Source organism: Entelurus aequoreus, linkage group LG16 (genome assembly GCF_033978785.1).
Source record: "Entelurus aequoreus isolate RoL-2023_Sb linkage group LG16, RoL_Eaeq_v1.1, whole genome shotgun sequence".
Lineage (NCBI taxonomy): Eukaryota > Metazoa > Chordata > Actinopteri > Syngnathiformes > Syngnathidae > Entelurus > Entelurus aequoreus.
In genome coordinates, this window is record NC_084746.1 from 22,211,948 (window position 1) to 22,237,976 (window position 26,029).

At 37.4% G+C, this 26,029-nt stretch overlaps 2 protein-coding genes across 6 annotated transcripts in view; both read left to right on the forward strand.

Annotated features, from left to right (window-relative positions):
- exoc3l1 (exocyst complex component 3-like 1) overlaps positions 1-8,787 on the forward strand; it is a 97,646-nt gene extending 88,859 nt beyond the window's left edge. For 2 of the 3 annotated variants that reach the window (XM_062022369.1, XM_062022370.1), the window contains exons 14-15: positions 1,545-1,678; positions 7,048-8,785. In XM_062022369.1, coding sequence (XP_061878353.1) covers positions 1,545-1,678; positions 7,048-7,234 — 321 coding nt within the window. In that variant the 3' untranslated portion in view covers positions 7,235-8,785. Of the gene's footprint in view, positions 1-1,544; positions 1,679-7,047 lie in introns of all 3 variants that reach the window. The other variant, XM_062022371.1, reaches the window with a different exon arrangement.
- A 4,026-nt stretch (positions 8,788-12,813) lies between these two features.
- Positions 12,814-26,029, forward strand: part of prmt7 (protein arginine methyltransferase 7) — a 47,863-nt gene continuing 34,647 nt past the window's right edge. For all 3 annotated transcript variants that reach the window (XM_062022372.1, XM_062022373.1, XM_062022374.1), the window contains exons 1-4: positions 12,814-13,025; positions 13,782-13,818; positions 14,449-14,598; positions 24,833-24,941. In XM_062022372.1, coding sequence (XP_061878356.1) covers positions 12,931-13,025; positions 13,782-13,818; positions 14,449-14,598; positions 24,833-24,941 — 391 coding nt within the window. In that variant the 5' untranslated portion in view covers positions 12,814-12,930. The remainder of the gene's footprint in view (positions 13,026-13,781; positions 13,819-14,448; positions 14,599-24,832; positions 24,942-26,029) is intronic.

Consider the following 26,029-nt stretch of genomic DNA (forward strand, 5'->3'; position numbering starts at 1 on the left):
TAGTCTACCGTAAAGCAGTTTGTCTGCCGTAAACAGCAATGTTGTGTTGTGACACATTTAAACAGGACAATACTGCCATCTACTGGATAGCCTCCAGCACACTGAAATTCAAGTGTTTCTTTTATTTATATGTATAATAAAATAAATATATATATATATATATATATTTATATATATATATATATATATATATATATGAAATACTTGAGTTGGTGAATTCTAGCTTAAATATATTCCCCTCTTAACCACACCCCAGCCACGCCCCCACCCCCCACCTCCCGGTATCGGAGGTCTCAAGGTTGGCAAGTATGTCAAGTTGCTCCACTGTCACGTCTCCTCAGGGGCGCAGTTGGCTCTCTCTCCTCCCACTTACTCACTCACTCGCCCTCTCTCTCTCTCTCTGGCGGAAGCGGCAGGCTCAAACAACCCGGTATAACAAGAAAACGTGGAGTTTTTGTACCGCTGTTTTTTTTTGCATCCCTGACAGGAATTTATTAATGTTGTTTAAAGAAAAAAAAAGAAAAAAAACACACACACAGGCAGAGGGCACTTTTAGGACGAGGCAAAAAAGGGCAGGGGCTCAAGCACCCATAGGGTCCGATGTGTGCACGTGCCTGGTGCTAAGCCTTCTGGGTAATGTAGTATAGAAACATTTACTTCCTAGTTTACATGTATCTATATATTTATTTAACATTTATTTATCCAGAGTAGCAAAAAGGCAGCATTTATATGTTAGAGATGTTTAAATAAATAAACATTTCTAAAACAAATACAAAAATTAAAATTAAAAATGAATAAATATATCAAAATACTTTTTATTTTATTTTATTATTATGAAGTGTGTGAATGTGAGTGTGAATGTTGTCTGTCTATCTGTGTTGACCCTGCGAATGGATGGATGGATGGATTAAGTATTATAAATTGATTATTTAAAAACGATAACATTAAAATATGTTAAAAGTAAAAACTAAAACTACACAAAAAAAACCTTTTCTTTTTATGTTATTATCAATAATGTATTATTCTAAAATAATAATAAAAAATAATAACAGTAATGGATTTGGATTTATATAGCGCTTTTTGACTCAAAACTGTTACACTGAGAACACATAATTCTTACATGGTAGTAAGCTACAGTTGTAGCTACAGTTGCCTTGGGTTGGACAAAAAAAAGAGAAACAACATCTGAATACATTTTTTTTTCCTTTTTTTAAATATATATATTTTTATTTTTTTTAGAAATAATAATAATAATAACAATAATAGTGAACGTGTCGACAGCTTTTGCTCTTGTACTGAACACTTTTTCTTGAAACTCCATGCCATGGTGATTTGTAAAGTATATGTGATAGTGCTAACAATATCATAGCAAAGGTTTTTTACTCCTCTTTTTGTCTTGTACAAACAATTTTAGCTGTGGACTGTTTTTGTAATTACAACTAAAATCTGGACAATTGTGCCTGTCATCTGGGATTTGTAATCATTTGTGCTTTACATTCATGTCCGACTTAAGCCATCTGACTTTTGATCTTATATCCTTGAAGGAAAGTGATGGGTTAGCACCTGAAGTCAACCCGATGGCTGTACTCCCAGTCTTGGCTGACATCATCCGACTCAAAGACCCCAGCATGCTCCCTCTAGTGGTGTCCGGACTTGCAAGCACATATCCTGACATCAGGTTAGCAAAAATTGTTTCCAATCAGCCATGACTGAATAACTGTGGCTATTAATATACTGTATGTATGTATGTATTTACAAAACCCAAAACCAGTGAAATTGGCATATTGTGTAATTCGTAAATGAAAACAGAATACAATGATTTGCAAATCCTTTTCAACTTATATTCAATTGAATAGACTGCAAAGACTAGATATTTAATGTTCGAACTGAGAAACTTCTTTTTTTTTTTGCAAAAAATCATTAACTTAGAATTTATTGGCAGCAACACATTGCAAAAAAGTTGGCACAGGGGCATTTTTACCACTGTGTTACATGGCCTTTCCTTTTAACAACACTCAGTAAACGTTTGGGAACTGAGGAGACCAATTTTTGAAACTTTTCAGGTGGAATTCTTTCCCAATCTTGCTTGATGTACAGCTTAAGTTGTTCAACAGTCCGGGGTCTCCGTTGTGGTATTTTAGGCTTCATATTGCGCCACACATTTTCAATGGGATACAGGTCTTGGCTACAGGCAGGCCGGTCTAGTACCTGCACTCTTTTACTGTGAAGCCACGTTGTTGTAACACGTGGCTTGGCATTGTCTTGCTGAAATAAGTAGGAGCGTCCAAGATAACGTTGCTTGGATGGCAACATATGTTGCTCCAAAACCTGTATGTACCTTTCAGCATTAATGGTGCCTTCACAGATGTGTAAGTTACCCATGCCTTGGGTAACTCACAGATGCTGGCTTTTGAACTTTGCGTCTATAATAATCCGGATTGTGCTTTTCCTCTTTGATGTCCCCAGTTTCCAAAAACAATTTGAAATGTGGACTCGTCAGACCACAAAACACTTTTACACTTTGCATCAGTCCATCTTAGATGAGCTCTGGCCCAGCAAAGCCGGCGGTGTTTCTGGGTGTTGTTGATAAATGGCTTTCGCTTTGCATAGTAGAGTTTTAACTTGCACTTACAGATGTAGCGACCAACTGTAGTTACTGACAGTGGTTTTCTGAAGTGTTCCTGAGCCCATGTGGTGATATCCTTTACACACTGATGTCGCTTGTTGATGCAGTAACGCCTGATGGATCAAAGGTCACCAGCATGCTGCTTACGTGCGGTGATTTCTCCAGATTCTCTGAACCTTTTGATGATATTACGGACCGTAGATGGTGAAATCCCTAAATTCCTTGCAATAGCTCGTTGAGAAATGTTGTTCTTAAACTGTTGGACAATTTGCTCACGCATTTGTTCACAAAGTGGTGACCCTCGCCCCATCCTTGTTTGTGAATGACTGAGCATTTCATGGAAGCTGTTTTTATACCCAATCATGGCACCCATCTGTTCCCAATTAGCCTGTTCACCTGTGGGATGTTCCAAATAAGTGTTTGATGAGCATTCCTCAACTTTCTCAGTCTTTTTTGCCACTTGTGCCAGCTTTTTTGAAACATGTTGCAGGCATCAAATTCCAAATGAGCTAATATTTGCAAAAAATAACAACGTTTCTCAGTTCGGACGTTAAGTATCTTGTCTTAAAGTACCACTGACACACACACTAGGTGTGGTGAAATTACTCTCTGCGTTTGACCCCTTGTTCCACCCCCTGGGAGGTGAGGGGAGCAGTGATCAGCAGCGGTGGCCGCGCTCGGGAATTATTTTGGTGATTTAACCCTCAATTCCAACCCTTGATGCTGAGTGCCAAGCAGGGAAATATTGGGTCGCATTTTTACAGTCTTTTGTATGACTTGGCCGGGGTTTGAACTCACGACTTACCGATCTCAGGGCGGACACTCTAACCACAAAGTTCCATTCCGTAGAACATATTTTGCCCAGACTGCCTTTTCAATAAAAGGACCACAACTATGGAACTCTCTACCTGACACTTTGAAAAGTATACCTGCACTTGTCACTTTCAAAAAACAAACAAAATTATGGCTAGTTGAGCAACAATCGTGTTCCCGTGTTTAGTTTTTACTAATTTTTACTAATTGGTTTTTATCTAGTCTGCACTTTGTCTGTGTTATTGGCTTTTATCTAGTTTGCACTTTGTCTGTATTATTTCTATTATCATTATTATCGACTCATCTTTGCCTTATTTTATTTTTTATTTTCCTATTTTAATGATGTTGGATCTGTGTTGTTGTTGGGGACAAGTGTTGTAAATTAGCTTTGGCTACAAACACTATGATGCATACATTGGATAACTGTTTCAGATGTCTACGTTTTTGTATGTGTCCCTATTTCAAATAAACCTCTATAATAATAATTTAAAAAAGCCACTGACCAGGTTCTTTGCAATCTATTCAATTGAATATAAGTTGAAAAGGATTTGCAAATCATTGTATTCAGCTTTTTATTTACGATTTACACAAGGTGCCAACTTCACTGGTTTTTTAGTTTTTATGTTATATATGTGTACATATATATATGTGTGTGTGTGTGTGTGTGTGTGTGTGTGTGTGTGTGTGTGTGTGTGTGTGTGTGTGTGTGTGTGTGTGTGTGTGTGTGTGTGTGTGTGTGTGTGTGTGTGTGTGTGTGTGTGTGTGTACTGTATATATAAGCATACATATTTCCCAGCATTATATATACAGCATTATTCACATGTGAATAATATAAATACAGTATATGTAAGTCTATATACACATTTACATACATATATGTGCAAATATGTCTTTATTTACCTATACATATAATATATGTATATATAGTGCTTCAGTGAGTCACGAGTCATTCATGCTATTGATTGATCAGTATTTACACAAGGAATACATTTTATACTGTACAACCCGTTTATGTCGACGCCCCTCAGACTGGCTGCTTCTCGTTGACATAAATGGTGGTGACATAACCAAGACCAACCTACTTATGTAAACCTGTTTAGTTCGTGAAAAGCAACGTTTTCAACTTGGAGTGTCCTGATACAAGTTTTTCACTTACGATACGTTTCTGATATTGGCACCTCGACTATTGGCCGATACGGAAAATGATCAATACAATAACAGCAAGAATCATACATTTTGTACTTGTATCAGAATGTTAGAAAATGATTGATCAAGTGGAATTGGTCAGAGAGCAATGATATGATAGGTAGGAAAAACACTAAACTATTTAATATTTACCGTCTGGAATGGACTTATGCTGTCTTTAAATTGAAGTGAAGATGTCTTGTTTTTTAGCAACACCAAGTGGCCATGAAGTTAAGCTCATGACGCAGTAAGTTGAATGAAGCGGACACGTTTGCTAATGGATACTTTCTAATCTGCTTCTACCTTTGAGACTTTGTATGTTTATGTAGTATACAACTATAATTATTTGATACTTGTATATGTTGTTTAATAAAGGACACTTATTACATATGTCTAGTTTGAGTCTTATTGTGTGCTTAGATGTTGTGTAGCTGCTAGCTTCATTTAGCCAAGCATGTCTACCTTTTGTATATGACTAGACTAAAATACAAGAAAAGACCAACATTATGTGTTTTTTTGGAGGACATTTAGATGTTAACTGGCTGTCCAGCTTTGCACAAGTAAACACTGCAGGACTGCTTGTATTGGAGATCATATCACACATTTTACATGCAAGCACATATCATCCTATACTTGTTTTGTTGTTTTTTGATGATATCGCATCGATATCTCATATAAATATCAAATCGGGACACCCCTCTTTCCAACCAACCGCAGTTTGTCTTCTTCTCTTCACTCGATGCATTAATGTTTTACACCTCATGGGAGCAACTATCTAATACTGTACATCATTTGAAAGAACCGCAGCACATTTATATTTTTAAATATGAAAAACTAAAAAAGTCATGAATGACCTTTTTACCAGCGCAAACAATAACTTGAATCTTTCCTATAATATACCCCCATTATTTATTATTTACCTTTTACTTTTAAAATTCGATCTCAATTCTGTACACTGCAGATGGAATTTTAATTTTCCTGAGGGAACTCTCCTGAAGGAATCAATAAAATACTATCTATCTATCTATCTATCTATCTATCTATCTATCTATCTATCTATCTATCTATCTATCTATCTATCTATCTATCTAATGCAGGGATCAGCAACCCGCAGCTCTCAAGACCGCATGCGGCTCTTTAGTGCCGCCCTAGTGGCTCCCTGGAGCATTTTTAAAAAAGGATTGAAAATGGAAAAAGACGGGGGGAAATGTTTTTTCTTGTTTTAGTATGTTTTTTATTTGAGGACAAACATGACACAAACCTTCCCAATTGTCAGAAAGCCCACTGCTTAATATGTTTGTGTGTATGCTTCACTGATGAGAGTATTTGGTAAACATCGTTTTGTCCTACTAATTCCGGCGGTTCTTGAACTCACCATAGTGTGGACTGTGACGCAACAGTTTGTTTACATGTAAAATCTTCCACTCCTTCTTTGTTTAATTTTGTCCACCAAACGTTTTATCCTGTGTGTGAATGCACAAAGGTGCGCTTTGTTGATGTTATTGACTTGTGTGGAGTGCTAATCAGGCATATTTGGTCAGTGCATGACTGCAAGCTAATCAATGCTAACAAGCTATAGGCTAGCTGAATCAATCAATCAATCAATGTTTATTTATATAGCCCTAAATCACAAGTGTCAATGTACATATTGCATCATTATGCCTCTTTTGTAGGTATATTTGAGCTAATTGAGTTTCCTTTACTTATGTCCTCTTTGTATATCAGTTATATTTGCATGTCTCATTACACATTATCTATATGTAATATTGGCTGCATTTCTGATAGTTGTTTGTGTGCCATGTTGTTCCAGACCACAGCAAACGTTACCTAGCTTGCCAAAGATTGTAATAAATCCATGAGAAGAAGACAGCCTACCGTTTCCTTTAACTTGGACACACACATACCTTTGGCCATTAAAGGGCCAGTAATTTCCAGGAGTTATCTCACCTTCTGAGTAGCCTCTGATTTACTAATGTTTTCTAATGTTGTAAAAATGTGTAGAATAAATATTATATTTTAAAATTTCTGTCAACAAAGATTTGCTTCAGCCTGTGACATATAGACATTTTGATAGTAGACTAATATAACTAATACATACACTTTCTGTAGACACTTACTGTTCATCATGTGTTGTCTTCATTATAACACTCATATAAGACTTTTAAAGTCATTCTGATAGTAGGCTATTAAAACTAAAAAAGACATTTACGTCATGTGTTGCCTTCATTATAACACTTATATACAACTTTTTTATTTTTTGCGGCTCAAGACAGTTTTTTTTTTGTTGTATTTTTGGTCCAATATGGCTTTTTCAAAGTTTTGGATTGCCGACCCCTGCTCTAATTGTGAATACAGTATTTGACAAACAATTTCCAAAAATAGCCTAATATGATTGATTAATTTTGTTCTCTGCAACATTGCAGTGAAGAGCAAGTGTCTGTGCTGCTGGACATACGAGGGGACATCTCCAGGGACATCAGAGGCTCAGTGCTGAACCTGCTCGAGCAGAGCGCCAACCCTCTGCCAGTCGGATACCGGCCTATCTTCATAGACATCCTGGTGCCTCCTTCAAGCATGGCCTTCTGCTTGCCCTCCACCAAGTGTGCATGAAATCAGATAGTTAAGTTAAAGTTAAAGTACCAATGATCCTCTTAAATGTGTCTTAAAAACATTGCATTAATGACCTTTCACCTCATTTCTGAATCTAATCTATTTTAGTCCATTTTAGAAACAAAATATTTATTAGTGTTTCCCACAGGACTACAAAGTATTTGTGGGGGTCTAATGTGATTGTGTCCTTTGCATATTCGCTATGACACATGTGCATGCCATTTAAAAAAACAAAAAAAACAGACTATCTTTTGCTTGGAAGTTTACTTCTGACTTATTTTTAAATTATTGTTTTCGTATGATATTTTATAATTTTATCTGACAGAGCTGCTTGTATGTTTTGACAACAATGACAAGAAAGCGCTAAAACATACCGGTGTAGTGAGTTTATATTATTCACCCAAGGAACTTTAGTTATTAGAGTTCCGGTCGGACGGTTTTTCACGGGACACTTTTTCACGGGACACTTTTCCGGTGTTGTTGTTTCCGGATGATGAGATGCTGCTCCGTTATTGATTTAAGTAAAGTCTGAATGTCATTAAAACAGTTAGCTCCATCTTTTGACACTTCTTCCACTCCAGTCCTTGCACGCTACACCGCTACAACAAAGATGACGGGGGGAAGACGCTGCCGAAGGTGAGCCACCTAAATAAGACTGCCCACAAAACGACGCATCCTGAAACAACTGTTAGAAAGCGGCTTGAAGATGATCTGTAAAACATAATCTATGCAACATTTTGACCAAAGAACCACCATTAGATGTTATGTAGACCACAACGAAGTGTTTTCCATTTAGAAAAAAAAAAATATATATATATATATGTCGTACACATGCACCTAGGGATAGGTTGATTGGCAACACTAAATTGGCCATAGTGTGTGAATGTGAGTGTGAATGTTGTCTGTCTATCTGTGTTGGCCCTGTGATGAGGTGGCGACTTGTCCAGGGTGTACCCCTGACCTCAGAGACTTTGTCGGGGTGCACATTTTTAAAAGGTCAGAAATACATTATATTGTGGGGCTAATCCGTTAAGCGATTTAAAAACAAAAAATAACATTTTAAAATAAATTCGAAAATGAACTGGGAGCAATAGGGATACTAAAATAGGGGTAATGTGTTAATGCTTTTTAGTGCCAGTTAAAAGGCGAACCGCAGCATTTTGGACAAGCTGCAATCGAGCGATTGAGGCCTGCTTCATTCCAACGTAGAGGGAGTTGCAGTAGTCCAAACGTGATAAAATAAAAGTATGGATTACCCGCTCAAAGTGGTTAAAAGATAACACTGATTGAAATTTTGCTAAAAGTCTTACATGATAAAAACTAAATTGTACAACAGAGTTAATCTGATGTTCCAATTTAAGATTATTGTCAAATTTAAAACCAAGATTTGTGGCTGTGGGTTTCAAATAATGCATCAGGTGGTCCAGGTCACTAGGAGGAGCATTCTGTTTTACTTTTGAGTCGAATAAAATAGTTTCCGTCTTCTTCTCATTTAAATTTAAAAAGTTTACCGCCAACCATTCTTTTTATGTCCTCAAGACAATTTAAAAGTGATTTTAAACATGTGTCATGTGTCATCCGAATAAAGATGATATGATATATTATATATTTTTTAAATGTGTTGAATGGGCAGGATGTACACTGAAAACAGGATTGGTCCTAGGATTGAACCCTGAGGCCGAAGCCAAATCATCAATTTGGATTTTTAAAAGTTCTGTTTGTCAGATATGACCTGAACCATTTTAAGGGTGTGCCTCTTAAACCCACACATTATTCTAAGCGACTAATGGGAGTTGTGTGATCCACTGTGTCGATTGCAGCAGTTAGATCTAGGAGAAATAAAATGGCAGAATCGCCAGAATCAGTGGATGTTAAAAGGTTGTTAAAAACCTTTAAAAGTGCAGATTCGGTGCTATGAAAGGCTTTAAAACCGGACTGAAAAACTTCAAGAATAGCGTGCATATCAAGATAAGATTGTAATTGTAGAAGCACAGCTCTCTCTAAAATCTTTGAAATAAAAGGAAGCTTCGAAATGTGTGTAAAATTTGATAAAATAGACCGATCTAAATTTGGCTTCTTTAGCAGAGGTTCCACAACAGCTTGCTTAAAATAATTTGGGACAGTCCATTTAGAGATAACCGCTCAATAGCTCAAAAATGAAACATCTTTGAAGCACAAATAGTACTTCTTTATGACCATAGTAACGGAGACAATGAGTTACAAGCTCATTTTCAGCGATACAGTCTGTGATCCGGGCAGGAAACCTGACAATAGGCTTTTTAAACAGCCGAGGCTCCGACGACTACTTAGGGACCGTCGAAAAAGAGTAACTCCTGACAATAAAATACATACTAAAAATAATAAAAATCCAAATTATCAAACATTGTCAAGTCTCAAATGCGTTCTGTGCTAGCTTATCTCTTGCCATGGCTATCTTTTACGGCTAATACCATAGCACACTTATGTGTTACTACACTAGACAAAAAGTTCCTCGGTGTTCGCTCTTACAATAACAATGTTGCTACAGGTTGGTTATTATACAGGTTACAAAATGTAAATGAAGCATTGTTGACTGTTTTTATGCATTTTTAAAGAGATTTAGAGGTTGAATGGATGGCTCCCATTAGCTGCATTGCTAGCCACCAAGAAAGAGCCGATTTCTATGTTAGAATGGGAAAAAAACAAAAACACTTTTGTCTTCTTGTCTCTCATAATGATTGTAAACGATGGGCAAAATTACCCAATAATGTGCAGCAATTATATGTGAAGCTTTCAGCACATACACAATGTTGACATCTATAGCTATATTTTGTTAAAGATGAGGAAACACATGCATACTCGTAAACAGCGTGTGAAATGGCAAGTCACGGCCAGGGCGCACGTTTGTGCGCATTCATGTGTGTGCTGTGCGGAGCGCACTTCCAGGAGCACGCCAGGCGCATGTCAGTCCGGCGGCAGCAAGCGGCTGCAATCAATCACTCAGTTAATTCTCACACATAGTCGCGCACCATACACACTCTTGGATTTAGTCACACTCCATTTCCCTTGTTTATTTAACATTATTATTTGTTATTTTTATATATATATATATATATATATATATATATATACAGTGTGTATATATATATATATATATATATATATATATATATATATATATATATATATACAGTGTGTATATATATATATATATACAGTGTGTATATATATATATATATATATATATATATATATATATTCATGTATATATATATTTATATATATAAATAAACATAGAGCTAATACTACCCCCCTGTTGTCTGTGCCGTCTCCTCCCCCTGTACACAACACAGCAACAACAAACATGGCAGTAGACGCAAAGTTAAATCTTGAAATGCAACCTTATCCAAACAAAAACGTTGCATATTTATCCGAGAGAGTCTTGATACCAATTTCCTTGACCCAGCCACACAAAGAAGTTGTAGACCTCCATGCTTTTCCAAGTTTTCATCTGTTTTGCCGTGTTGATGTCTGGAGCACAAGATAGTTTGACATGTCTGGGAAAGCGACCGACGGATAATCCTTGATATCACTCGACAAATCTTTTTTTAATAAAGTATTGGGATCTATTCCATAGCATAGTTCGATTTTTTTGCTCGTATCTACTTTTTGCAGGAAGATCTAGGCCCCTTGTGTACTCAGATAGTTTGCACTTGTTTGCTGCACAACAGCCATCTTGGCTTGGTTGACCACCACTGTTTTTCACTTCCGGAAAGAAGTCACGTCACGGAATACAAACAATAGGAGTACATGACCGGTTCAAGATGGCAGCCGGTCATGTTCTTTGTCATTCACTTTAAAGTGAATCATCAATGGTCCCTGGGATAATATTTGATTAGTACTAGAACCGGCCTGTAGGCCATAGCCGCCTGCTCCTGTTTTACACGCACCAATACTCCATCAGTGTTGGCGCTAGGAATTTTTGGGCTCCCACTTTTTTGTCACCGTTTTGAAAACAAATGATAAATGTATGCATTATCCTGTTACATCTCACATTCTATATTGTGTTTTGGAAAAAAGTTGTTATAAACGTTATTTAAGCCAAAATTCCCTACAACTAAATGGAGATAAAACTGAGATAATTGTTTTTTGTGCTAAAAAAGAAAGGTTTAAAGTCGTCCAACACCTTCAATCACTGTCCCTGAAAACCTCAAATAAAGCCAGAAATCTTGGGGTTATTTTAGATTCTGTTTTACATTTCGACAGTCACATCAAATCAGTAACAAAATCGGCCTACTATCACCTCAAAAATGTAAAAAGACTTAGAGGGCTCATGTCAGCTCAAGACTTAGAAAAACTTGTACATGCCTTTATTACCAGTAGGCTAGACTATTGTAATGGTCTCCTTGCAGGTCTTCCCAAAAAAACTGTCAGGCAGCTACAGCTTGTTCAGAACGCTGCTGCTAGAGTTCTAACAAAGAACAAAAAATGTGAGCACATTACACCAATTCTTAAATCCTTACATTGGCTCCCTGTACATCAGAGAATTGATTTCAAAATCCTCCTGCTCACATATAAATCACTACATGGTCTAGGGCCCAAGTATATCACTGATATGCTCCCACTATATAAGCCCTCTAGATCACTAAGATCTTCTGAGACCAATCTGTTAGCGGTTCCCAGAGTAAACTCAAATCAAGGGAGAGCATCATTCAGTCACTATGCAACAAATAGCTGGAATAAACTTCCTGAAGATGTCAGACTTTCCCCAACTCTGATTACTTTTAAAACTAGACTGAAAACGTTTATGTTCACCTTAGTTTTCAGCTAAATCTTTTAACTTTTAACATCCGCACTGTTTTTATTTTTATTGTCTGCATTTTAATTTAGCTTTTATTTTCTTTCATTTCACTTTGTTGTCTGTAGCACTTTGAGTCTGCCTTGTGTATGAAAAGTGCTATACAAATAAAGTTGCCTTGCCTTGCCTTGCCCTAAGTCATTAAAATAATAATACAAAAGAAAACACATTTTAATGCATATGTAAATGTATTCAGTTATTAACATTCATTCACTTTTTTCTTTCCTTCATGGATTTTACCGCTGCGGTATTTTTTCTATATTTCTATTGTAATATTTTCAAAATGTGTTTGTTCTGTTTTCGGCCAAAGTAAGACAAAGAAAATAATATGAAGTTGTCTTTATTTTATAGTTTTAATGCCATGATTTTACTAGTCCGGCCTGCATGTGCACAGATTTTCCTCCATGCGGCCCCTGAGCTAAAATGAGTTTAAAACCCTTGTTGTAGTGGAACGTTAAGTGTGTAAATAAACAAGAGACAAACTGTCTGAGCATCCATTCTTTGGAATGTTACAATATGTAACAAAACAATATCAACAAATATTAAAATGAATACGTTTTGTTGCATATTACAATTAAGTCAATAGTGCAAAATAAGAGTAGCAGAAAACTGAAACATATTGATCCCATCACGCTAGTATCAAGCCAATAGCGATACTGTCCTTGGTATCGATGTTGTCGATATTGTATTGATCCGCCTGCCAAGTGCCCACCCCTATGCCTTTACTGGCAATGACGTCACAACAAATATGGCCTCTTCCACGGTCGCAACGCTGGATTGGTAGAATCAGAGTTTAAATTAAAAGTGCGGATTTCACTGCGCGTCTTGTTTGGTGTTAACCGGCACTTGTGTGGCCAAAATGAAGCACTTCTGCGGGCGAGCTAACCCGACCACAGGAGCTTTGGACTGGGTGGAGGAGAGCGAAGAGTACGACTATCACCAGGAGATAGCCAGGTAGCATCCAGCTAGCATCACAACATAGAGTACACAGACAACTTCCAACTTGTCGAATAAACACGGAAAAATAGTTCTAGAATACTTCATATGCTCTGTCTTCACTGCAATGAAACGAGTGTTTGCCTTAAAACAAAATACATATTCAGCTTTCAAACAAAATACATGTTCAATTTACATTCCATTCATTAATCGAGATTATTGTGACCAAAGGTTGCCAGATACCGCTCTATAAAGTACATCTTGTACAACAACGATACCGTCTTTTAAACGGCTCCTTTGAGAGGAACAACGCAGGACAAAAGAGCCATGAATTCAATTATAATTGTGACTCACGGGAGTGACTCTAGGAATAAACAAGATATCTAATATTCGAGGGGAGTATACACTTTCACAAGTGTGTGTGTTTTTAGTTTTGTTGTCAACATTGTTACATTGTCATATTTATATATTGTTTATTTATTTACACACTTAGGGAGGGTAGGATTTGAATTAGAGCCAATGATCAAAAATGAAAGGCCAAATCATTTAATGATCTTAAAAATGGTCACATGAAAAGTATCAATATCAGCAGTGTATATGTATTATCTAGTGTTTACTTGCTATTGAAGAACCAATTTAAGAAATGTTAGTATCACGCATCCTTGTAAACAATCATTTTGGAGCGGAAAGTGCAAACGCTTGTATTGTTTTTGGCTGCAATTTTCACACAATCAGCTGATGCAAATGTTGAAAAGCCATGTTGTTTGTTTTCAGGTCATGTTATGCGGATATGCTGCATGATCACGACAGGGTAAGTGTTGTGAAATAAGAATTGATGAACATTTCACTGTGACAATGTTTTTGTTTTGCATGCCTTTTTTTTCTTATGTTGAAAACCAAAACTTTTTTCAAATGTTTTTTTACATGACACTTCTGTAACCATATACAAGTGGATGTATTGGGGCTGTCACGATACCAGAGTTTTTGTAGTCAATACTGTACCAATACTTTTCTAATTTGCACGATTCTCGATACTTACTCGATACCATGATGACAGTTTTTAAAATAATGAGCCCATGTACTTCTACATGCAGTAATTTATTGAAACGTGTCAAATATTTAAGATCACTGTGCTTCAACATCTTATTGCAGTATCAGCTGCCAAGACATTGAAAAAAGCCTGTTCTATAACCTCCCAGTTAATTAATTTAACTACAGACAAAACACGATTTATCGCCATTATATATGTTAAGTGTTTAACAGCCTTACTTTAGAGTTAACAAACAATTATTTATCATCGTTTCTCTTGACGAAGTTCAAATGTGTAAGCAATAACAATTTTTTTGTTTTGGTTTTGTCTCGTGAACTTGTCATTTAGAGGGGCATCGACATAATAGAGTTCCACTGAAATAAACCACAAACCACATTTGTGTGCCTGCAGAATGAAAAGTACTACCGGGGCATCCGGGCAGCTGTGACCCGAGTCCAGGCTCGAGGAAAGAAGGTCATTGTCCTGGACATCGGAACTGGAACCGGGTTATTATCCATGATGGCTGTTACTGCTGGAGCTGACTTCTGCTATGCTGTGGAGGTGATTGTCCCTTGTTTTTTCATAGAGCAATAGCACTTATGGCATATTCAAATTGAAAGTCTTCATTTTAGATGGTATTCTGACATGTAATAATTAATTGCCATGAAAACACCACATCACTGTGCCATTGAGGTCGCACAAGTGACACATGGAAGATATATCGGGCTGCAAATATACTTTGTGTATATATATACACACAATATATATATATATATATATATATATATATATATATATATATATATATATATATATATATATATATATATATATATATATATATATATACAATACATATACTATATATGTATCTATACAATATATACACTACCGTTCAAAAGTTTGGGGTCACATTGAAATGTCCTTATTTTTGAAGGAAAAGCACTGTACTTTTCAATGAAGATAACTTTAAACTAGTCTTAACTTTAAAGAAATACACTCTATACATTGCTAATGTGGTAAATGACTATTCTAGCTGCAAATGTCTGGTTTTTGGTGCAATATCTACATCTGTGTATAGAGGCCCATTTCCAGAAACTATCACTCCAGTGTTCTAATGGTACAATGTGTTTGCTCATTGGCTCAGAAGGCTAATTGATGATTAGAAAACCCTTGTGCAATCATGTTCACACATCTGAAAACAGTTTAGCTCGTTACAGAACCTACACAACTGACCTTCCTTTGAGCAGATTGAGTTTCTGGAGCATCACATTTGTGGGGTCAATTAAACGCTCAAAATGGCCAGAAAAAGAGAACTTTCATCTGAACCTCGACAGTCTATTCTTGTTCTTAGAAATGAAGGCTATTCCACAAAATTGTTTGGGTGACCCCAAACTTTTGAACGGTAGTGTATGTGTGTGTGTTTATGTATGTATATATATATATATATATATATATATATATATATATATATATATATATATATATATATATATATATATATATATATATATATATATATATATATATATACAGAGCAAATATATGTATACATACACATACTGTATATACATACTTGGGATATAACGGTAAACGGTGTAATGATAAACCATGGTAAAATCCCAGACGGTTAGTTATATTGTTTTATATATTTAATTACTTAAAACTGTCATTTTTTAATGCATTTTAGGCAACGCTGCTAACTTCCTGAAAATTAAAGCGAACCGTAGTTTCCTCCGAGTAAGTGGAGCCGATCACTTCGTTTCACTTTGTCACTCGGTTCTACTTTTGTGGAGTCTCGGTGTGCGTTTAAGAGCGCAATGCTGTCGGAGGATAAAAATATTTGATGTCGCGGTTTCATTTTGAAAGAGCAACTAGCGTCCTTCCGTCAGCTGCTGGGACTGAGAGTGACCATGCAGCAGGTGATGTGTCGTGAACGTTGCCACAACTTGTTTATAAATTCTTTAGTTTGTTGACTGGGATGCTCACTCGTCCTTTAATTTAGCTGCCAACTTTGTTAATGTTCCAATAACATCAATACTATCTCAAATGTTTTGTCATTTCATCGAATTAAACGCAGGCTGAGTTGTCAGTGAGGCACAGAGATTGTGTATAAGAGTTGAGAGGTATCACTCCTGTTTTTTGTGTTAGCCAAACTGTTTCACTGAAGTACATGGTTGTTGGAGAAGAACAAAGCTTGTTTATTAGACTTTAACTTTATTAGCCAACTTTATTATTTGTGTTTTATATTGATATCAAAAAGTAAACACCATGTTTTTGACATTACTTGTTTTTTTTCATTCCACAAAGTATTTACCGTATTTTCCGCATTATATGATAAATAAATGATAAATGGGTTATACTTGTATAGCGCTTTTCTACCTTCAAGGTACTCAAAGCGCTTTGACAGTATTTCCACATTCACCCATTCACACACACATTCACACACTGATGGCGGGAGCTGCCATGCAAGGCGCTAACCAGCAGCCACCAGGAGCAAGGGTGAAGTGTCTTGCCCAAGGACACAACGGACGTGACTAGGATGGTAGAAGGTGGGGATTGAACCCCAGTAACCAGCAACCCTCCGATTGCTGACACGGCCACTCTACCAACTTCGCCACGCCGTCCCTTATAAGGCGCACAGCATTATAAGGCGCATCGCATTATAAGGCGCATCGCATTATAAGGCGCATAGAATAGACGCTACAGTAAAGGCTGGGGTTACGTTATGCATCCATTAGATAGAGCTGCGCTAAAGAGAATGTCAACAAAACAGTCAGATAGGTCAGTCAAACTTTTTTAATAGATTACAAACCAGCGTTCTGACAACCCCGTTCACTCCCAAAATGAGTAAACAGCTGTTTTATTATTTTCCCCGAGGTAAAGTCAGTGACGTGGTATTTCGTTTGTCTTTTAACAACAGCAAGGTATAACATGTAGTGCAACATTTATATCACATAGTGGAGGGGAACTTTTCCTCAATTCAATAAACACGTAAAAAACAGTGATACTGTTACGGTAAATCAAACGTAAGTGCAATCACAATATAGTAACACTCGAAATAGTGCAAAGCAATAACAATATATCAATAACTCAACGTTGCTCAAACGTTAATGTCACACAACACAACAAAATAAACATGTAAAGCTCACTTTATTAAGTTATTCCTCATCCACGAATCCCTGGAATTCTTCTTCTTCAGTGTCCGAATTAAACAGTTGGGCGAATACGGCATCCAACATGCTCGTCGAAGTCGTCATTAATCGAGTCAGTGTCGCTGCTGTTGTCTAGCAGTTCAGTGACAATGTTAAATTCTCTCGCTGCTGCTCTATTCCCGTGTTCTACTGCGTGACTGATCGCCTTGAGTTTAAACTCTGTGTCGTAAGCGTGTCTCTTAATAGGAGCCATTTTGGGGTCTTTACATAAACACACAAATGGAAATGAAACGGCACGCCTCGCGCAGTCATATATCCCAGCATGCACCGCGCGCTTCTTCTAAGGGGGAAAATGAAGTCGGCGGCTGCTTACCGTAGTTGCGAGACCTGTTGTGGCTCAATATTGGTCCATATATAAGGCGCACCAGATTATAAGGCGCACTGTCAGCTTTTGAGAAAATTTGAGGATTTTAGGTGCGCCTTATAGTGCGGAAAATACGGTACTTTAATAACCATTCATGTGACATAGCATTTTGTTAATATTTAATGCTGTATAAATTAATACCTATATGACATATTTCTGCTCAAACTCTTCAATGGACCTGTCCCGATATAGCATGTACACGTACATGTACACACATTAGTACATGTAAAAGTATGTACATAACTTAAAGGCCTACTGAAATGAATTTTTTTTATTTAAACGGGGATAGCAGATCTATTCTATGTGTCATACTTGATCATTTCGCGATATTGCCATATTTTTGCTGAAAGGATTTAGTATAGAACAACGACGATAAAGATTGCAACTTTTGGTATCTGATAAAAAAAAGGCTTGCACCTACCGGAAGTAGCGTGACGTAGTCAGTTGAACATATACGCAAAGTTCCCTATTGTTTACAATGATGGCCGCATGAAGTGAGAGAGATTCGGACCGAGAAAGCGACAATTTCCCCATTAATTTGAGCGAGGATGAAAGATTTGTGGATGAGTAAAGTGCAAGTGAAGGACTAGTGGGGAGTTGAAGCTATTCAGATAGGGAAGATGCTGTGAGAGCCGAGGGTGACCTGATATTCAGCTGGGAATGACTACAACAGTAAATAAACACAAGACATATATATACTCTATTAGCCACAACACAACCAGGCTTATATTTAATATGCCACAAATTAATCCTGCATAAAAACACCTGCGTGTTTGTTATGCTAGCTCCTAGCTCCTCTGCTAGCTCCTAGCTCCATAGAACACGCCAATACAATTCAAACACCTGATCAACACACACAATCACTCAGCCCAAAAGACCGTTTACCTAACCCAAGGTTCATAAAGCTTATATATTTTTAAAAAGTTACGTACGTGACGCGCACATACGGTCAAGTTATCGAATGTTTAGCAGCCAAGGCTGCATACTCACGGTACCTGATATTCAGCTGGGAATGACTACAACAGTAAATAAACACAAGACATATATATACTCTATTAGCCACAACACAACCAGGCTTATATTTAATATGCCACAAATTAATCCTGCATAATAACACCTGCGTGTTTGTTATGCTAGCTCCTAGCTCCTCTGCTAGCTCCTAGCTCCATAGAACACGCCAATACAATTCAAACACCTGATCAACACACACAATCACTCAGCCCAAAAGACCGTTCACCTAACCCAAGGTTCATAAAGCTTATATATTTTTAAAAAGTTAGTACGTGACGCGCACGTACGGTACGGTACGTGTTATGCTAGCTCCTAGCTCCTCTGCTAGCTCCTAGCTCCATAGAACACGCCAATACAATTCAAACACATGATCAACACACACAATCACTCAGCCCAAAAGACCGTTCACCTAACCCAAGGTTCATAAAGCTTATATATTTTAAAAAAGTTACGTACATACGCAAAAAAAAGCCAAAGCTGCATACTCACAGTAGCACGTCTGCGTCTTTGTCATCCAAATCAAAGTAATCCTGGTAAGAGTCTGTGTTGTCCCAGTTCTCTACAGGCGTCTGTGTATCCAAATCAAAAGTCCTCCTGGTTAGAGTCTCTGTTATCCGAGTTCTTCCATCTTGACTGCATCTTTCGGGAATGTAAACAAAGAAGCGCCGGCTGTGTACTGTTGTGGCTGACTACGTTCGAAAAATACGTCCATTTCGCACCGACAACTTTCTTCTTTGCTTGCTTGGCTTCCTTCTCCATAATGCAATGAACATGATTGAAACAGATTCACGAACACAGATGTCCAGAATACTGTGGAATTATGAAATGAAAACAGAGCATTTTCGTATCGGCTTCAATGTGGAAGGCATACCCGTGTTCGCCGGGCTACGTCACGCGCATACGTCATCCGCAGAGGCGTTTCGAACCGGAAGTTTAGCGGCAAATTTAAAATGTCACTTTATAAGTTAACCCGGCCGTATTGGCATGTGTTATAATGTTAAGATTTCATCATTGATATATAAACTATCAGACTGCGTGGTCGGTAGTAGTGGGTTTCAGTAGGCCTTTAAAAAATACCTCACTCTATCAAAATGTAAAAATAGAGATAAAGGCATCATGGAATTAAAAAGCTGACACGCTGATACTATTAATTAACTATTGTTTCAAATATATAGATAACGTTAATTTGGAGCATTTTTATTAGATATTACAAATTACATGATGACATCGCGTTCACACATCAACACCGTTTTTCCAAATATAATGAATAATCATGACTAATAATTGGGATTTCAATATTGATAAAAATAATCATAATTATTATTTTGCCCATAATCGTGCAGTCCAATGTGTAATACTAGACCTCATATATGAACACTATTTTCATCTATATAGACAAAAGGTGCAGTTATGTCTTATGTCCATAAGGTGCCATCTTTCAAAATGTTCACATTTATTTTTATTTATTTATAGTATTATTTTGTTTCTACCATATTACTTTGTTTATAATGCTTGTGTTGCTTTCATATGCACATTCAACTTTCTACTTGTGATACGTTTTTTTAAGCGTATGCTTAAAAATGATCAAAATACGTAAATATTGAATATTATTTTAAATATGCCTGTTACTACATTATATATCTACTTACATCATGTATATAAAACCTTAATAGAGGTGTTTCAATGTTTTTTTAAGGGATTTATTGTCAGGGACGCGTTGTGTGAGACGACGAAGGTTGTCATGATTTTGAAATATGCAGACGATCGAGGAAGATGCGTGTAAGTAATCAAGGTATTTAATAAATTAACACAAAGGCGAGAGCTAGGAAGTGCTCTGAAAGCATGGAGGAAGCTATGCACTGAAAAAAAACCCCACACTGGACAGTCTATAAAGAAAAGAAACAGAATGCTGGAACAAAGCAAAAACACAAAGAATGTGGAGCAGACGGTGTCCACAAAGTACATCCGTACAAGAGGTCAGCATAGAAAGAATAATCAACAATCCCCCGACAATGAATGGTGGCTCAGACTCAACTTAAATAGACCTAATTGCTAACAGAAAGCAGGTGCGTCGATCAGTGCTCAGAGAAAGATGTGAAGCGGTTACGGAAAAACACAAACGGAATTGCCACCAAAATCAGAGCGCAGGACAGGAACTAAAATACTAAACACGGGAGAACACTAACAGACTCAAAGTAAGACACGGCCTGGCATAACCAGCTGTGACATTTAAAGGCAGAATAGAGTGACTCCCATAGGCTCTATTGTAAGCAGACTAGGGCTGCAACAACTAATCAATTAAATCGATTAAAATCGATTACCAAAATAGCTGGCGATTAATTTAGTCATCGATTCGTTGGAACTATGCTATGCGCATGCGCAGAGGCTTTTTTTTGTTTGTTTGTTTGTTTTTGTTGTTGTTTTTTTTTGTTTTATAAACCTTTATTTATAAACTGCAACATTTACAAACAGCTGAGAAACAATAATCAAAATAAGTACAAAAACAGTACAAAACAGCGCCAGGGCGGCGGTGAGGCTACGTCTCATGAGGTGGCGTAAGCTAGCCAATGATGTGTCATGTGCAGCTGACGTGACGACGGCGTCTCCTTTGCTGGAAAAATTCGAAAAATGGAGCAGGAAAACACTACCGATAGTTTAGCGGAGAAACATCTTGAGGTTATTGCTTCAATGGAGAAAAGTGTACGACCTAAGTCGTCAAAAGTGTGGGAACACTTCACTTTAAAGACTTCAAAGAAGACCGTTTCCTGCAAAAATTGCTTCTGCAGCACCTGAAGAAGAAAAATATTTGAGCCATGGATGAAGGGAGGAACTCACAGTACGTAACTTTTTAAGTCCATAGTGGCAACAAGTATTCATGAGTTCAGCTTTTTTGTGAGTAACTTTAAAGTTATGCCTTTGTTGCAACGCGGGGCTGATAATGTGTCTCCGGCACATTTGACTCCGTTTTGAGAGATAAAACACACGGTTACCAATTTCGAAATAAACGTAACGGACAGAAATATCTCAGGTTGGTTTTGTAATGGATCAATGTAGCCGGGCCGATAAAGCTATATAAATATATTTAGATTTGAGTGACGCTTTAGTATAACTAAACGTTATGAAGGTGCTGGAATATTTCATGCTATTATTCAGAGGCAGCCTGAAATGAATCCTTTTTTTATCCACAACAGAAACGTGTACAATATCTGATTCAGTTCTGATGAGTTACATTTCTGTGTTATTGTTGCTGTATGCTGCACCCCCAATGTCCAGAACATGGTGCCAGTATGCTGTTTTTTTTCCAATAAAATACTGGAAAGGATAGAAATTTAGTTTGTCTCTTTTATCCGATTAATCAAAGTAATAATCGACAGATTAATCGATTATCAAATTAATCGTTAGTTGCAGCCCTAAAGCAGACTTTTGATCGCATTAAAAAAATAAATTTGTTGTCATGTTTTTCATATTGATGGCGAACAATAGGCTAAATTCCAAAAAAGTATAAAATAGAAAAATCGAATAACAATTTTGGAGAGAAAAATTGCAATTAGGTTTTTTCTCAAAAATGCATGTCTCATTACTAAAGGGGCTGTTTTGACAATTGTGTTCTGTTAAACCTTTTCTTTTAATACATTTGCAAACATTAATGTAAACAAATTATGTTGAAATCATGGGGTTTTTTTTGTGGAGAAAATAATATATTGGAATCAGGCAGTAACATACAGTGTTCAAATGTGGAAGACGTGAAGCGCTGTAAATACATTGCAGATGCCCCATTTATAAGAGAATATTACATATTTGTGTCTGTATACCGACCGGTATACTGTATTTTCTGGACCATAGGGCGCACCGGATTATAAGGTGCACTACCGATGAGTGGGTCTATTCAGGTCTTTTTTCATACAAAAGGCACACCGGATTATAAGGCGCATTAAAGTGGTCATATTATATATTATATTTTCTAAATTTAAAACATTTCCTTGTGGTGTACATAACATGTAATGGTGATTCCTTGGTTAAATGTTGCATAGATGATGTTTTACAGATCATCTTCAAGTCGCTTTCTGACAGTCGCTTCAGGATGTGCCGTTTTGTGGGCGGTCTTATTTACGTGGCTCACCTTCGGCAGCGTCTTCTCCCCGTCATCTTTGTTGTAGCGGTGTAGGACAGGGACAAGGACGGGAGTGGTAGAAGCAGTGTTTCCCATAAACTGCCAAGATACCTGTGGTGGTGGGGGCGTGGCTATGGGCGTGGCTACGGGCGTGGTCACATGACACCATCACGTAATTTGCATAATTTACTACAAGGATATGATTTTCTCTAAAAAGGCTCAAAAAATGTATACTTACTAATTAATAATAACAGTTTTGTTTTAAACGTCCATCCATCCATCCATCCATTTTACAATATAATTACAACACTTTATGTACATATTTATATACAGATTTGAACAATAAGTTATTCACTGAAATATATTTATTAATTGTGGTTCTTACAAAAAATATATCTTATAAAATATAAAAGCTAAAATGTCTCTTAAAGCTCTGCCCCTTTAATTAGTGCATACTAAATAATTTAACTTTAGCCTACTACTACAACCATATTATTTACCAGCAACGTAAAGTGAAACAGAGGCAGAGGTGTCCTGCCACAGTCAGTAACAAATAAACAGAAAACAGTAGTGGTCAAATACAAATAAGGCAACAAGAGAAGTATCCTACACTTCTCTTTTGTAAAGTAAATCTGAACAGCCTATATGGGCATCTACATCAACTATATGATTTGCCTGAGAAGCTGGACAGGACACACAAAAAAAAAAAATATTATTATTATTTTTATTTTTTTTAATTTGTGGCGGACGTAATTCTTTCGTGGCGGGCCGCCAAAAATAAATGAATGTGTGGGAAACACTGTAGAAGTGTCAAAAGATGGAGCTATAACTGTTTTAATGACAGTGATAAATAATAATGATAAATGGGTTATACTTGTATAGCGCTTTTCTACCTTCAAGGTACTCAAAGCGCTTTGACAGTATTTCCACATTTACCCATTCACACACTGATGGCAGGAGCTGCCATGCAAGGCGCTAACCAGCAGCCATCAGAGGCAAAGGGTGAAGTGTCTTGCCCAAGGACACAACGGATGTGACTAGGAAGGTAGAAGGTGGGGATTGAACCCCCGTTAACCAGCAACACTCCGATTGCTGGCACAGCCACTCTACCAACTTCGCCGCCGTCCTTGAGACTTTACTTAAATTAACAACAGAGCAGCATCTCCTCATCGGTGGCTCACTAGTGCAACAACGCCAGAAATGTGTCCCGTGAAAAACCGTCTGACCGGAACTCTCTAATAACTAAAGTTCCGTGGGTGAATTATGTAATCCCACTATATTGGTAGTTATTAGCGCTTCCATAGCGAGATATAAGTTAGAAATTTACACTACGTTATATTAGAAATGGCAACAGCAGAGGGTGAATGTCCCATAACAAGAAGATGGTGAAAAAGAAGAAGCTTATTGACTACAGTGGCGGACGTGTGCAAATTTTCGGGACTTATGCAGATCTCAATTACACATCAGCAGGTACCAGAAGGTAATAAAAGTTGGTTTTGCATAATATTGCGAAACAAATACTGCAGCCCTGATAATATGTCTGCTAATGGGTGCCATTTTGCGGTCCTTATAGACACACCATAGTAATACTTGTATCTCTGACTACGGTAGCCGTAATGGGCCGACAATCCATCCAGCGGTGCGGCTTCAAAGTCATACTAAAACAATTCGACAGATTTTTGAGTGCCGTGTGTAATGTTCTTTATTTTCAATGGAACATATAAAGTGTTGGTGTTGTTTACTGGCGTCATATTGCAGCCTACACATATCTCTTATGTGTGACTACCATCTACTGGTCACACTTATCATTACACCATGTACCAAAAAAATTGCTTCGAGGTCGGTAAGCACAATCAGAATTATTCCGACCATTAGGCGCACCGGGTTATAAGGCTCACTGTCGGTTTTTGAAAAAATGAAAGGATTTTAAGTGTGCCTCGTAGTCCGAAAAATACGGTACTCATTGTATAGGTGTCATTCATTTGAATCATTTCATCTTTCAGTCATCAAATCAAACCTCATGTCTGATCTTTGTTTATTTACAGCAAGTTTTGTTTGTGTTATACTAATGAGTGCACTTTATTGTGGCCGCAGGTTTTTAAGCCCATGGCCGACGCCGCCCGCTGCATCGTGGAGAAGAATGGCTTCACTGACAAGATCAAGATTATTAACAAACACTCCACCGATGTCACTGTTGGACCAGGTTGGAAGTACATTTAAACACTCATAGAAATTTTTACTTTGTTTTCCAGCTGCATAAAATCTGCGTGTTATTATATTATGATTATTATTAGTTTACCTCAGATAAAACTTAATCCGAGTACAGTAGTACATAATTTTTTATTAAAAATGTGTTCCAAAAGGTTAGACAAAGACTAGAGATGTCCAATAATGGCTTTTTTGCCAATATCCGATATTATTCAACTCTTAATTACCGATTCCGATATATACAGTCGTGGAATTAACACATTATTATGCCTAATTTTTTTGTGATGCCCCGCTGGATGCATTAAACAATGTAACAAGGTTTTCCAAAATAAATCAACTCAAGTTATGGGAAAAAATGCCAACATGGCACTGCCATATTTATTACTGAAGTCACAAAGTGCATTATTTTTTTAACATGCCTCAAAACAGCAGCTTGGAAATTGGAACATGCTCTCCCTGAGAGAGCATGAGGAGGTTGAGGTGGGCGGGGTTGGGGGGGTGTATATTGTAGCGTCCCGGAAGAGTTAGTGCTGCAAGGGGTTCTGGGTATTTGTTCTGTTGTGTTTATGTTGTGTTACGGTGCGGATGTTCTCCCGAAATGTGTTTGTCATTCTTGTTTGGTGTGGGTTCACAGTGTGGCGCATATTTGTAACAGTGTTAAAGTTGTTTATACGGACACCCTCAGTGTGACCTGTATGGCTGTTAACCAAGTATGGCTTGCATTCACTTGTGTGTGTGAAAAGCCATAGATATTATGTGATTGGGCCGGCACGCAAAGGCAGTGCCTTTAAGGCACGCCCCAATTATATTGTCTGGGTGGAAATCGAGAAAAATTCGGGAGAATGGTTGCCCCGGGAGATTTTCGGGAGGGACACTGAAATTCGGGAGTCTCTCGGGAAAATTGGGAGGGTTGGCAAGTATGACTGGGAGACGCAACTGCTCTGTACTTCTCCCTACGTCCGTGTACAGAGGCGTTTTAAAAAGTCATAAATTTTACTTTTTGAAACCGATACCGATAATTTCCGATATTACATTTTAAAGCATTTATCGGCCGATAATATCGGCAGTCCGATATTATCGGAC